The sequence below is a fragment of the Trachymyrmex septentrionalis genome, unplaced genomic scaffold, assembly GCF_001594115.1.
Source record: "Trachymyrmex septentrionalis isolate Tsep2-gDNA-1 unplaced genomic scaffold, Tsep1.0 scaffold312, whole genome shotgun sequence".
Classification (NCBI taxonomy): domain Eukaryota; kingdom Metazoa; phylum Arthropoda; class Insecta; order Hymenoptera; family Formicidae; genus Trachymyrmex; species Trachymyrmex septentrionalis.
This window is the reverse complement of record NW_017305477.1, coordinates 249,883-263,940: the sequence shown is the minus strand read 5'-3', so window position 1 is coordinate 263,940 and position 14,058 is coordinate 249,883. Positions and strand designations below refer to the sequence as shown.

Sequence of the window (14,058 nt, the reverse complement as noted above, 5' to 3'; positions counted from 1 at the left end):
GAGGATAGTGACAACCTGTGAAATGTATTTTTTTTTCTAGGAACTGAAATTATATTCTGGTTCTTTCGGATTAAACTGAAGCATGCAAAAAAAGAGAACATTTTATTTCTTCATTCATTTGCAATTGTAATTTTTATATCGATTTGTACCAACATCTTTTTATAGCGATAATGTTACAACATGCGAGAAATATCAACAATTTGTAATAATTACTCTGTAGGCAAAAATTTCTCCTGGAATTCTTTATACAATTTTTCAGAAACATTCATGATTTAATATACGAAAAATTCTTAAGAATATTATATCATGAATTAATACAAGAATTTTCTTCATCAGAATAAGAATGTTTTCTTTCCTAGCCGCATGTTTGACACGGGGAATTCCCAGATGATAGCTAAAATCATATGCGTCAAATGCAAACAATTCGTAGGAATTTGGCAGTGAACGTGACAACAGCTGCGTATGATGGCGGATGTTGTTTCTAGCAGGTCATTGGTACTACCCATGGTCGAGAATCTCCTTAAGTTGTGCGTAAATCCGCACAAAAAAAAGTTCACCGTAATAGAGCAAGAATTAGCGACAGCATGGCATCGATAGCGTGCATTTAAATTTGCCTGTTTTTAAATTTACTTCCCTCGATCGTTAAGAAAAAATGTCTCATATTGTATATTTGTAATCAACTGAAGAAACAAACAAGCGTGTGATGTTCAGCCACATACACACAAAAATATCATCTAGTTACTAGTGATTGCTCAATTTATTTTGTTCCTTTTAAATAACAGTTATTTTTTAACAAAGAATTTTCTTGGTAGTAGTCTTAAAATATATTTATTATAAATTTTAAAAAAACTCAATGATATGTACAAACAGAATTTATTTTCTTTGAAGAATATTATAAAATTTATAAAAGAAACGATTTTATGTAAGCAAATCGAATTTGTTTTAATTTAATAATCTTTTGAAATTGAAGTATATTAACTTATTAGAATTCAGAATATATTTTGAATAAATTTGATACTTATAGTGAACATATATGATAGATTTGCGGATATATGAACCTTCAAAATATTTGAAACAAGTACTTATTATTTGCGTGCAATATTTTTTGTATGCATAGAAAAATAAAAAAAATATATAAAATAAAGAATACAATAACAGCGATAATTGACGAATATATATAATAATGGAAAAAATATATGTGATACAAAAACTGTTGCAAAAATTTGACAATTACTGCGTAATATTTTAAACAGCATTTTAAATAAATAATTTGAAATTATCTATTCTGACTCAATTACAGAACTATTACGCCACTTTTGATCCAAGGGGAAAGAATGAAACTGTCATAAGATAGAGCAGGCTTTGTATTTTCACTGATCAATCTCTTAAAATAGTCACACACTTTCATCATATATGTATATAATTTTATCAGACGCGCATCTCTCTTTCTCTCTCTCCCACTCATACTCTCTCATCCTCTCTCATCTTTCGTATCAGAAAAAATACAAAATTTCCGGCTGGAAAATAGTGTCATCAATACAGATACGCGAACAAAAAACGTCGTAGATACAAGATAGAGAAGGTGAAGATAAACAAAGTATCACACCATGAATGAGAAACCGAAAAAATAATGCGTTGCTCTTGTCGTCCCTCGTTTCGCGATTTCCTATAAAAGAAATAAAATAAGATGGCACAGAAGATAAACTTCCTTGAAAAACTTCGAAATCTCTGTATATGGTTCTTCGAATACACTCAAGGTTCAGATCTCGGTTCAAACGGACTTTTCTCGCGCATCTGAAACGCTTTGAGAATTCTAAACGGACGCTAAATTTGGAGCGCTGTATACAGGGCGTCCCGCAACAAACGGTGTGGATTCTTTAAGAAATGCGAAACTGATTTTTTCTTAACAAAAACGTGGGCTATTTTTTTTCATCACTTCATAAATTCCATAAATAAAGATGTATATAAATTATACAATCTCTATATGCAGAACTCATTAGAAGAGCATAACATTTTACAAGGCTTATTATTTACAGCTAAACTAGACACACATTATATGTATATACTGTGAAAAACATTTTATATCTGTGATAGAAATTTCAAGTTTTTGTTAAAATTTTATGTTGAATTTTTATTATATTATTGAATATTATAAAAATTGTTAAATATTTTAGTATTATATTGATATTCAATACTTCTCAGTACCTAAATAATACAATTTATGAGTAAGTGAACAGATGACATAAAGATATGATGTTTTTAAATGTAAATTCTAAGATAAATAAATAAAATATATGTTATCATATTATAAATGTTAATTTTATTTTAAAAAAATATGCTTCCACGGTTTGTTTACAAATTACGTCAGTGTTATATTTTTTGTGTTAATTTTTTATATAATATTTGTGTTACTTTTTAATATTCCATCTTGTGTAAAAATTGACACATAAGTTTGAGAAACATGAAATGTATTAAATTTAACACAAATTTTTTTAATCTATTTAAAAATAAAATAGATATTTAAAATTTGATAGAAGATAAAAATTTAGTATAAAGTGCAGCAGTAAAAAAGTAGGCCTCTTATTTCAGTTTATCTTAGGTCAGTTATGATTTAATTTTAGAATGTCTCTTTCTTATTTATATTAAAAAGAGAAAGCAAACGGTTAAAATTTCTTTTTCTTTTCAAATTGAGTACAGCACTAAAGTCAAAGTGCGCAAAGAAAGAATTTTTGAGTTTGGTTAGAGCAAAAAAAAAGAAACTAATTGGGTTGATGCATCTTGAGACAATAAATCAATGAACACAAGTAGCATTTTTTTTAATTTCTTATTTAAACATCTGTTTTTTTTTTAATTTAGAGACATATTTGAATTTTGATTTTATAATCTATTCTATATTATATGGAATCCTGAATGCACAGAAATTTTACAAAAAATACGTTTTAACCAGAGTTACAAAAATATTTGGCTAATTTTCAAAAAATCAATCGTGTAATCTGTATATACATTCACTTATGATGCAAAATCTGTACTTTGGCAACTTTTAAATGTCTGTTAAAAGAGGATTCTAATTTGCATTAAATTATGCACGCATAAATTAATTTACGTCGCGAAACACATCCTAATGATAAATCTAGGAAGATAGGAAGAAACGAGGGACGGCGCATGCATCGGTATTCTCGACAAATATTCATGACTCTAAAGTTTGTATGTGCACATGCTTCTTACACACATCCGTGCCACTTTATATCGGCAGATACGCGCGATATGCAGAAAATTATTAACGTCAACAACAAACACACTTGTGAACACGAAATCATCTCTCGGGCAGACATACAATAAATTAGAATCAATGTTAACTTATCGTCATCACTGCCGTCACGTGCACGTGATGCTATACCGAGTATAACGTCGTTAACTTTCCAAACAGACCAATTTTCCTGTATCGCGTCGTAAAGAGCCAAAAATAAAAAAAAAACCGAAATTTTGACTCGAATAGCAAACTGTGATGTGCAAACTTTATACAAAAGATTCGTATATTATTTTATAAAATACAAATATAATCTTTTTCTGCGATCACAACTAGAAAAAATTACGTATATCCTTTACGTATAATCAATAATTTGCTTGATGAATAATTCCTGTAGCACGGCATTTACGTGGCAAATTGGTCTGCTCGACAGGTGAATATATAACGAAACTATATACTTGGCCTTCTATAGGATGGATGTCCTCGAAATTACGCGCCCGGACTCGCAACGAGACTTGAATCTTATCCCTGCGATTTCGAATCCATCTCATACAAGTCAGATGCGGTCTCTATTTACCTCACAATCATCCACGAGCTCGCAAATTATAAATAAATTAGAAGAAAGGTGAGGATTAATAATATCATCGACAGAGAGAAAAATTCGCTCGCTGCGCGTATTCCTACAAAGATTCTTTCTCTGGAACACGCGGATGTGTAAGAGCTTCAAATCGAAGGTCAAGGAAGTCAACGAACTTGGGGGGGGGGGGTGCCGCTTCGGTTCGCTCGTGATTATTCTATAAAAGAGGAAGGCCTCGTCCTAAGGCAATGACGAGTGACTGAAGGATTCGTTGCTCGGCTCAAACGCGATTAGCTTGATTCTAGTTCGAAACTCAGAAAAAGTAAGAAAAGGCAGCAGCGTTCAGCGTCTTAATACAAATCAAACCATTTCGCGATTTCTACGACAATTCGATATCCTCCAAAACTCTTTTATTTCTATTTTTTTCATCATTCGGCGTTCCATTGTGACTCAAGGAACTTCATTTCTAGTCGATTCTCGTTCCTTTGTGTCACGAAACTCTCTCTCTCTCTCTCTCTCTCTCTCTCTCTCTCTCTCGTTCGCCAATTCTGGTCGAGTCGTGTCCACGTTGGGATCCACGTTCGACTATACGACACTTCCTCAACATTCTGTTTTTACTTCGCGCTCTCCGTCGGTGGTGGTGGCAGCGGGATTGCTTGCTCGGACACCGGTTGCTGTTGTTGCTCTTTCTTCTTCGTCTTCTTTGCCTTCTTCTGTAGCTTTGGTGATTCTATCGAACTCCGCTGGCCATCGTTCACTTCCGTTTTTTCCTCCGTCGTTTCCTTCGTCTGCTGATTTGATGTCGCATGTTTATTTTCCATTGTTCGTAACACGTCTTTTTGCTGTTCTTCATTTTTTCCATCACTCGGTTTTGATTCCTTGCTTGTTTCGACCGTGCATTTTGTTGATTCGTCTGTCGATGCGACAGGCTGTTCCGCTATAACTGGATTCTCTATTTTCTGTTTGGTAATCTGCTGTCCAGTAGGAATAACGTTTTGATTTGCTGATTCGACAGCTGTTGCCGCACTTTCACTTTCCGAGGATTCCACTTTCGTCTGCAAAACCGAAATAAAATGCCAAAAAATAAGATAATTCGTACAAATATTGCAATCGTAAAATAATTTGTCTTAAACAAAAAAAGATAAATAAAAGATAAAATATAATTTGGAGAATAAAAGAAATTGTTAAACTAAAAAAATTTTCTGTACAGTTGATAAATATCCTGCATTTTAACGTCACTTCACTCGCGATTTCTCACCTTCGTCGGCGACGACGGCACCGGCGGAAGCGGTATCGGCTCGCTACTAAGCTTCTCTTGCTTCGCGTCTACCTCCATCGGCTCAGGAACGTGCGAGATTTCTTCTCCCCGCTGATCTTTCTCAGAACATTTCTGAGCCATTTTATATACGGTGAGTTGTTGCTGGTTGGCAATTGGTGTTTTTGTTTCCAGCAAGCTAATGGTATCCTGAATGCTCTTGATGGCGTTCTTACGCGCCTGCCGCACGTTCTCCCGACCTTCCGTCTCTATGTCATCCAGCTTGATTAATTCGCGCGTCAACATCTCGTCCAGATACATATATTCCTTATCTTGCCGAGAGCCACCAACGTAACGTTGTACCTGCTCGGCTAGATCGTCTACGTCCTTTTGTACCTGGGCGACTCTCTCCAAGGGATCCTTTGGCACCGGAGGCTTTGGTTTGGGAGTTTCTTGTTGCTGCTGCTGTTGCTGTTCCTGATCAGGCTGAGGTTGAGGTTGCTGAGTCTGCTGTTGCTGATGGTGTTGCTCATAATGATGCTGAGGTTGCTGCTGCTGCTGCTGATGATACTGAGGCTGTTGCTGCTGTTGAGGCTGTTGCTGCTGTTGAGGCTGTTGATAATAATATTGCGGTTGCTGATGTTGTGACTGAAATTGCCGCCGCATTGGCTGTTCAAATCCTGACGGTTTATAAAACGCATCCTGAAAATGCGACGGTGGCCACTGCTGCCGACTGAAGCGTTCGTTAAAGTGCGAGGGTCTGTGGAAATGATGCGCTGGCGGTGACGATCTGTCGAAGTGGTGAGACGGCGGCGATGATTGTCGTTGCTGGAAGGTGGACGGCGGCGCGTCGTCTGTCGCGACTTTTGGCATCACCGGCACGTCGCGACCCTCCACGAAGATGGGGATATGTCGGACATTGCTGGCTGGTTTACTAGGTGACTGCGCACGTTGCTGATTGTGCTGCGGCGTGATATCTACTCGGGACACGAATCTCTGACCTTGACCAGGTTGCGGTGGTAATTGCTGTTCTTGACCTGGCTGTTGCTGTTGCCAATTTTCCGTCGGTGGTGCCGACATCGAGCGCTGACCGCGCTCATCCTTCTCCGGACTACTCTCCATGTCGCGACGTCGCTGTTGCTGGCCTATGTCCACTGTGTTACGTAGACCGTACTGCGGTATCGCGGATGATGACGTCGAGTCGTGCTCGCCACCGCCGCCGCTATGCGAGCTGACGGCACTCGCACCACTCGCGGCACTGCTACCACTTGCCTGACTACGCGCGTCCTCGTCCTGATGCTGCTGACCTTGTTGCTGCTGGTCGTCGTTGTTGCTACTACCGGAGCCGCGGCGTTGACGGCGACGGTCGCGCAGCAGGGAACCGCTGAACGGCCAAGGCGGACCGCGCAGGTGCTCGGCGAACTCGGGGTGGCGCGCCGCAAGGTCGTCCAGGTGCGCGCGGATGCCGTCGCTGCGCGGACGATCAAAAACGTCGGCGTCGTCGTCAAAAGGGAACCCCTACGGAGACAGACAAAAATTTGATGAAACCCATGTTCAATAGATGTTGTTGAAATGAAGAATTATTCATACATTAAAAAGATGAATCTTAATCGCATTGTTACCTAAAACTGGTTTGACATATGCAAGAAATGAAACTTAATGTTAAAAAAACAGTTTACGAAATATTGAATATCTTTCAATCATGACGAACGAATATTTAAATACAAGGTAAATGTTCAAGAAAATGTTTAATCTGGAAGGAAGGTTTTTGTTTACTCATCATTATTATCTCAGATTATAAAGGAAAAAAAATACAAAAAATTCTTATCAATTATATTTGAATACAAATATTTTTCAATAAATTACGATCATAATCACAATATTTGCAATCGATAGAATAGAGATATTTTATATAAAATATATAAAAAATTATCTTCTTATTTCAAGAAATTAAATCATGATTTCTGTATATTTTTAATTTGATAGTTTGTCATAGCTGTAAATACAGCTCATTTTGATTTTGGTTATCATAACTTTGGGTAACGTAATTCATTTCTAAATATGGTTATCAATCAACGAAACAAAAGGAGAGTTTTCAGTATATTTCAGTATATTTCAATTATGATGCACTGTTATTGACTAAAATAGGACCAACCAACCGTTACGCTGTAAGTAATCGAATCGGCCAATTACAGTAGAGATGTAAAGCAATAACTTTCGTCTCTAGCCTTCAAAGACAGATAATAAGGATAACCAAATTCGGTGTATTCCCTAATAAACTTATGCCAAGTTCATATTCCCTAATAAATTAAGGGCGACTTCGATCAAATTCCAATTAATTTATGAAGCAATATTATTTTGCTAAGGTAGGTACAATAATTATTTTTTTATTATTTAATATACAGAAAGAAATATTAAATAAAGTACGATTAGTTATGTAGGATGGTCCATAAATGTTCTGAAAGATTTTAAGGGATAACTTCTCAGATTTATTTAAAGCCCGATTGCACCAACGTTAGTACGACTTTAAGCGAAGCTTAATATTATTTCTTTATTTTTTTAAAGCCGATAAAGAGACAGAAAAGGAGAGAATTTTAAGCTTCACTTAAAATTAAAGTAACATTGGTTATTAATTAGACCTAACACTAAAAAAATATCAAAAACTATTCGAAGTCATTTCGATGAAATTTTGTGTTCTCGAGTGGTTTTCGAATTTTTGGAAAAAAAAAACGAAATTTGCCCTTCAATTTTGGTATCCTGTATTTTGAAACTGAGTCATTTCAAACACATAGTCATATAAAGTTTTTATAATGAATTATCATGTAAAGGAATCTCCTTCTTAAAATCTTTTAGAATACTTAAGAATCGCCCTGTATAGCTAGAAATTTTGCAATAGTTGAGTTGATTGTTGACCAAGTTAATTGAAGTATTTCTTCGAAGTCACCCTAACGGCAACAGCTGTGCGTGACATTCAGTCTCGACTTCGATCCGAACGCGAGCAAGGGCGCTGAAGGGGAAATTCGCGTAATCGGGCACGAGGTGACGAATCCTCCTTCTCTTCCCTCTCCTCCTCCTTCTCTTCCCTCTCCTCCTCCTTCTCTTCCTGCGGCGAATCGAGGTCGCCTCGTCGTTCCACTTAGCGCAACCGGCGGACGTTGTAAGAAAACCATACACGGGACGCATATGAGAGAAAGACAGAGAAAATAAGAGAAAAATGGCAGTAGAGAGAGAGAGAGAGAGAGAATCGGAAGAACCTCTTATATATGCGCACCTACACCCAACAATCAGATTTTCCTATTTTCGGCCTGGCTGGCCATGGCCAACACACCGCCACCGCATTAAATTTTCGCCTGTCAACCGTGAAAATGACCCGCAACAGGATAACATCGCGCGTTCGGGTACTTATATTATTTTTTTTAATACTAAATTTAGAGGGCCTTCAATCCAAATATCCATTTTTGACGCACTTAATCCTGCATCGCTTGCTATTATCGCGGACGACTGAATGTCGAGATGCCTTGACTGTCTCTTCCAGTCGAATTTATTTTAACACGCACTAAAAAACGGTTTTGCTGAACATTTAGCTAGATATAGATAGACAAATAGACTAAAAAAAATTATTTTGGATCAAAATATACATTATGTGGGACTTTCAAAATATAAGGAAAGAATAGTTTTGAACTAAAATATCTAAAAATTTAGCTAGATCTAAAAGTTATCATAAATCATTGTCATAAATTACTCATCCTAAAATTTCATAATTTTCCTTTGAGTTTCCAGACAAAATTTCATAATTTTCTCTGATGCTTTTAATAATATTATAAAATTTTTTGTATTTTCGCGTTCTGATTTGGAAACCGTTAAATATTTTGTTGAGAGACAAACATGCAATGTAAATTACTATTAATGTTGCTGACATTACTTATACTTATTTAAAGCCAAGAATTTTTATCTTTCAGAAAATTTTGCAAAATTTCCTGACTTTTCCTTGATTTCCCTGATTTTCAGTTTTGTATAATAATAATCTTAATAATTTGTTTGATCAATCAAAATAATTATATATAAGTCACAAATAGGTTGTTAGAATGTTAAAACTTCTTGCAGTATTGTCATAAACGCTTGAGCATAATTCTACATAATTATTCTTCTACATAATTATTTTGATAGCTTAACAAAATTATTTTCAGATTTGTATACAGCTAAATTTTTAGATACTACAGTAAAACTGTTCTGTCCATGCAATCTTGAAGAAGGAAATTCGTTTTCCCATCTTCCTTCTTTTCCTCTTCGCTTTTACAGGTTTCTTTTATTTTCATCGGGTGATATCATACGGGGGAAACGATCGCTCGGTCTCGTTTCTTTTCGGTTCTCGGTCTCCGTCTTCGTTGGAGCACGCGCAAATACGCCCACGCGTGCACGCGAATCATCCATCGCGTTCCAGAACGCTGAGAGAGAAACGTCATTAGAACATGTAAGAAAGAGTCAATTATATGAGGTAATTCCTCTTTCCTTCCCTCTCCTTCGCTGCACATATTGGCAATCTCGCCTAATCATATGATCGATATTGAGCGAAGGAAGGTATCTGATAACGTGACCGGTATGACGTCACGCCGCGCCTTTTGACGTCGTGCCGTTAAGCCTGTATCAGACTATGTATCAGAGACCGAGGTTTGCGAACTGGAGATTAAGAACCACAAATTGAAGATTGTACGCAAGGAATAATTTTGCTAAAATATTTGATAATTAAGCTAGATACGAGAAAATAATTTTGTTTGAACCAAAATACGAGTAATTACGTAGAACATTCAAGCTACACTAAAAAGAATTTTCTAAATTTTAATACATATTTCTTTGAATACTGCTAAATAAGTAAGTAAATATTTACTTATAATAGATAAATATTGACTCAATAAAAAATGATAATTGAATCAAATTAATAATTTTTATACTAAATAAATATATGTTTACATTTAGTAAGTATTTACTTAGAACTATTCAAAAATATTTATTAAAATTTAATTTTTTTTAGAATAAAATATTAAGATTATATTTTGCAATATTTTCATCAACGTTTAAGAGTTCTACAAATTTATTTTGATGATTCACACACACACACACACAACACAGCAAAATTATTTTTTGTATCTGACTAAATTTTTCAATACTTCAGCAAAACCGTTCTTTCCGTGTAGGATTCGACCAATCAGGACATAGCGAGCTAAAATTACATCCGATTGGCCGAACTAATTGCGATCCTTAATCTCCAATGAATGGTCTGATATGGGCTTTACTGATATCGACCACAATAATATACCAACGGTCTTTCGAGACTAAATAGGTTTCGTGACATCATGACTACTGCGTTTGGCGGTCACGCATCGCGATCATTCACGATAATTCGATACATTGATACGAATGTCGGTTTCTTTTTTCATCAAATTTGTTTCGAGAATTCGTATATCATAAATCATTTTATATCATCGAAATATCAATTAACGATTCAGATAAACTTCTTTTGCGACCATTACAATACTCGAAAGTTCTTAACGAATATCGTGATGCGACGATAATATCTCAATTTTTGTATTTTCTCCCTCTTTTTTTCGTGAACGACGCGTTCCGTCGCGACGCTTTCGAATGCGACGCGAAAAATACGGCGCGAATGCTATTTCTGATTTCCACGCGATCTCGAAACGCGGAATGTGAGAAGCAGCGGCGGATGAAGAGGGAGAGGGAGGGCTATATATCGGCAGTGAAGAGAACGTGCGGAACGTATGGAAATATCTCGTGTGCGTCGATGATTCCATTAAGATCTGGATCGTGTCTTCTTGGAAGCGTGGAACCAGAAGAAGAGGAAGAGAACCACTACCATGAGCCTATCACGTTTGCTTATATCATTCCATACAGCACAGAATTTGCAGCAATATGACTGCAAAATCTCTACAATACTGTTACAACATACAGTGTTGCTGTAACTTTTGTGCAACTTTGTGCTGTAGGGGATTTGCAATTTTTAAGATCAAGGGCTGAAGCACCGACTTTTACATAACGCATAATGCATAGAATATAAGAAAATCAACCAATCAAAGTTTTTTGATTGGTTGAAAACTTCGTGAAAAATTTCGTGAAAAAGAAAGAAATGAAGGACTTTGATTGTTTCATTTTCTTATGTTTCGTGTTAGATAAGACTCTGCTTTAATCCTAATAGGCTTTCTACAATAAGCCATTATTTAAGCTTTAAGCCATAAGAAATTCATCGATCATAGTCAAATATGAGAAGAATAATTGACTATAACTGGTCGATTTCTTAAGATTTAAAGATTAGGTAATGATTTATTGTAGAAAGCCCATTAGAGTCAGTTGTTTCACCTTCGTATGAACTATGTGATAATTTATCTAATGGGCAAAAAAAAGAGCGAAAGAGAGAGAGAGAACAAGAGAGGGAGAAAGAGAGAGTAAGCTGAAACTTATCGAAAAGTGGAACAACTCAGCCTAAAGTCCGCATCACACTATAGATTGACGATTACGATTGGCGGTTGCCCGGTCCTATTTCAGCCAATCACGATGGATTCGCTGCATCGTGATTGGCTAAAATAGGACTGAATAACTATCAATCGTCAATCCACATAAAGCCGTGATCAAACTAGAGATTAGACTGAAATTTAACTAATTACAAGAAAAAAAAAACCAATCTCAAGTTTCGTAAACTTTGCTTTGATTGATTATATTTCAATCTCAATCTCTAGTCTAATTACGACTTCAGGCTAATATTTCATTTGTTGTGCAACACATTTTTCAAGCATGTTGATTGGTTATAGAATAGAAAATTTCCAGAGAACTTTTCTGTTCTGTAGCCAATCAACATATTTAAGACATTTATCGTATAAATGAAATATTAGCCTTAAGCGGTGAAGGAATTACAGCAGCAGTGCATAATAATTCATAACGCGCAATATTTGCTCGCAAAAACGTCGATCCGAGATGTAATCGTGTACGAACGGAATGTTCCTAATAGGAAGGAACCTGAACTTCAAACTTAGAGAAGCTCGCGGAGCAACCGAACTTTCTCGGAGTGCGGAACTGCGCGCAGAGAAGTCCTACATCTCGCGAGAAAAAAAATAACGCCAAAAAAAAGGAAAAAGAAAAAACAGAGAGGTGGATAACGTCACTTACGGGGAACGAGCAGCGGTCCAGATCGATCTCTCGTCCCAATTTGGATGCTGCGTCCACGATGACAGGCGAGTCCATTTTCTGGACCTGTTCGAGCCCGCGCGTCCGTTTTTGGATACCCGACACGCACTCTCTCTCGCTTGCACCAGCAAGTAATTTCTTTCCTTCCTTCTTTCTTTTTCCTCTTTCTTTCCCTCTTTCCTTTTCCGGAATATATCACGCACAAAATCTTTTTTTAGCGGCTCTCGAAGGCGTAAAGACGTCGAGAAAAGATTTGCCGCGAGATTTTTCTCGAAATCATCACCTCCTTGCGTTCTCTCTCTCTCTCTCTCTCTCTCTCTCTCTCTCTCTCGCTCGCTCGCTCGCTCTCACACGTTCCCAATATATCTCTCTCACTCCGCTCGCTCGCTCGCAATAGCTGACACTCACACGTCGTGCTTCTCTCTCGGCTTTTCCTCGTCTCTTCCACTGCCTCCACCGCGATTACATAAGCGACGTTTGCTATACACTCGGGATACGTCTTTTTCTCACTCGCTTCGTCGGCTGTACTTTTTCAAGGCCGTTCTCCTCGAATAGTGCAAAAGAGATAAAAAAAAAAAGAAAAAAACGTGCGCACGTGCGTTTCACCGTAATCACGCGCGTAATCCACCACAAATGCAGTTAACAACGAGACTGACAGCGCGCGGGCCGCGGGAGCACTTAAATGCGCGGTTACGTGTGGGTTGTGCGTGACCACGTGACCACCGGCGGCGGCTATGACGAGCGCAAGCGGAGGCGACCGACGGCGACCGAGCAAGCGCGAGAACTCGCTAGAAGCTTCTCGCGCCTAACTTCTCGACGCTTCTCGCACGATCGAGAAAACGCGGAGCGAACACGGAAGCGCTGAATGTTACGTCATTGGATTATCTCATTCCGTTCTGTTCGATTTGCTTTCAAAACATTGGGAGAGAAATTATTATAGTATTACTTCCTTTTTCTATGTGCAAATTGAGGTAAAGAAAAGATACTTCAAATCTAAAAATAGAAACAAAAGAAGATAGAAATGCGAGCCGGCGACGAGTCCACTCGCAGAGACTCCATTCGTTTCGGTCGCTCTTTGTGTGACTCTACTCCTCTTCTCACCGAAGCGTGAAGTTTGTAGACTATAACGCATTTCAAATTGTACATAAATTAGGGTTTGGAATTCAACCAATCAGAACGAAACGTATTAAAATAAAAATTATCTGATTGCTTGAGCTCCAATCTTCAATATGTAGTCTGATATATGCTTGCACAATCGCTTGTTTGTTATAACAATGACATAATACAAAAATTTTTCGTTGCTTGCAGACACAGAACGGAAACTTAAAAAAAGACAACGTACTTTAAAAGAACATACTTTGGTTCCTCTACAATCTTTTATATTATCCCAAAATTACATTTTATAATTAATATCACAAAATTATAATAATTCGAAATATTAAAATTCATTTTCTGAAAAACTTGATTTTTTTAGTTGTGTGATAAATTAGCAAATATTTTGATCTGAAATGTACAAAAATGCACACGAATTAATAACGTGCTAAGAGGTAGACGGATAGATGAGGAAGAACGAATGCGTTTTGATCAATTGAGAGAGAAGAAGAGAGATATGACCTATATTTTTAGGCATGAGCGGAAGAATCTGCACTGGGTTGCATGCCTGACCGATCGCGAAAAGCATGGCACTCGGAGAGGTAACTTGTGCCTAAAACTTCCCCTTATAGAAACTAATAATTTATAAGCGAACTTGTAAATGACAAATAAGATCATATTAATATTCTTATGATA

General features: G+C 36.9%; 1 protein-coding gene across 2 annotated transcripts in view; it reads right to left on the bottom strand.

Moving 5' to 3' along the window:
* Nucleotides 1-3,224: 3,224 nt before the first annotated feature.
* Nucleotides 3,225-14,058, bottom strand: part of LOC108749784 (BAG domain-containing protein Samui-like) — a 20,068-nt gene continuing 9,234 nt past the window's right edge. The window contains exons 1-3 of one of the 2 annotated variants that reach the window (XM_018488748.1): nucleotides 12,253-12,954; nucleotides 5,083-6,597; nucleotides 3,225-4,879 (exon numbers count right to left, since the gene is read on the bottom strand). In XM_018488748.1, the coding sequence (XP_018344250.1) occupies nucleotides 4,439-4,879; nucleotides 5,083-6,597; nucleotides 12,253-12,327 (2,031 nt within the window). In that variant the 5' untranslated portion in view covers nucleotides 12,328-12,954 and the 3' untranslated portion in view covers nucleotides 3,225-4,438. Of the gene's footprint in view, nucleotides 4,880-5,082; nucleotides 6,598-12,252; nucleotides 12,955-14,058 lie in introns of those variants that run through there. The other variant, XM_018488747.1, reaches the window with a different exon arrangement.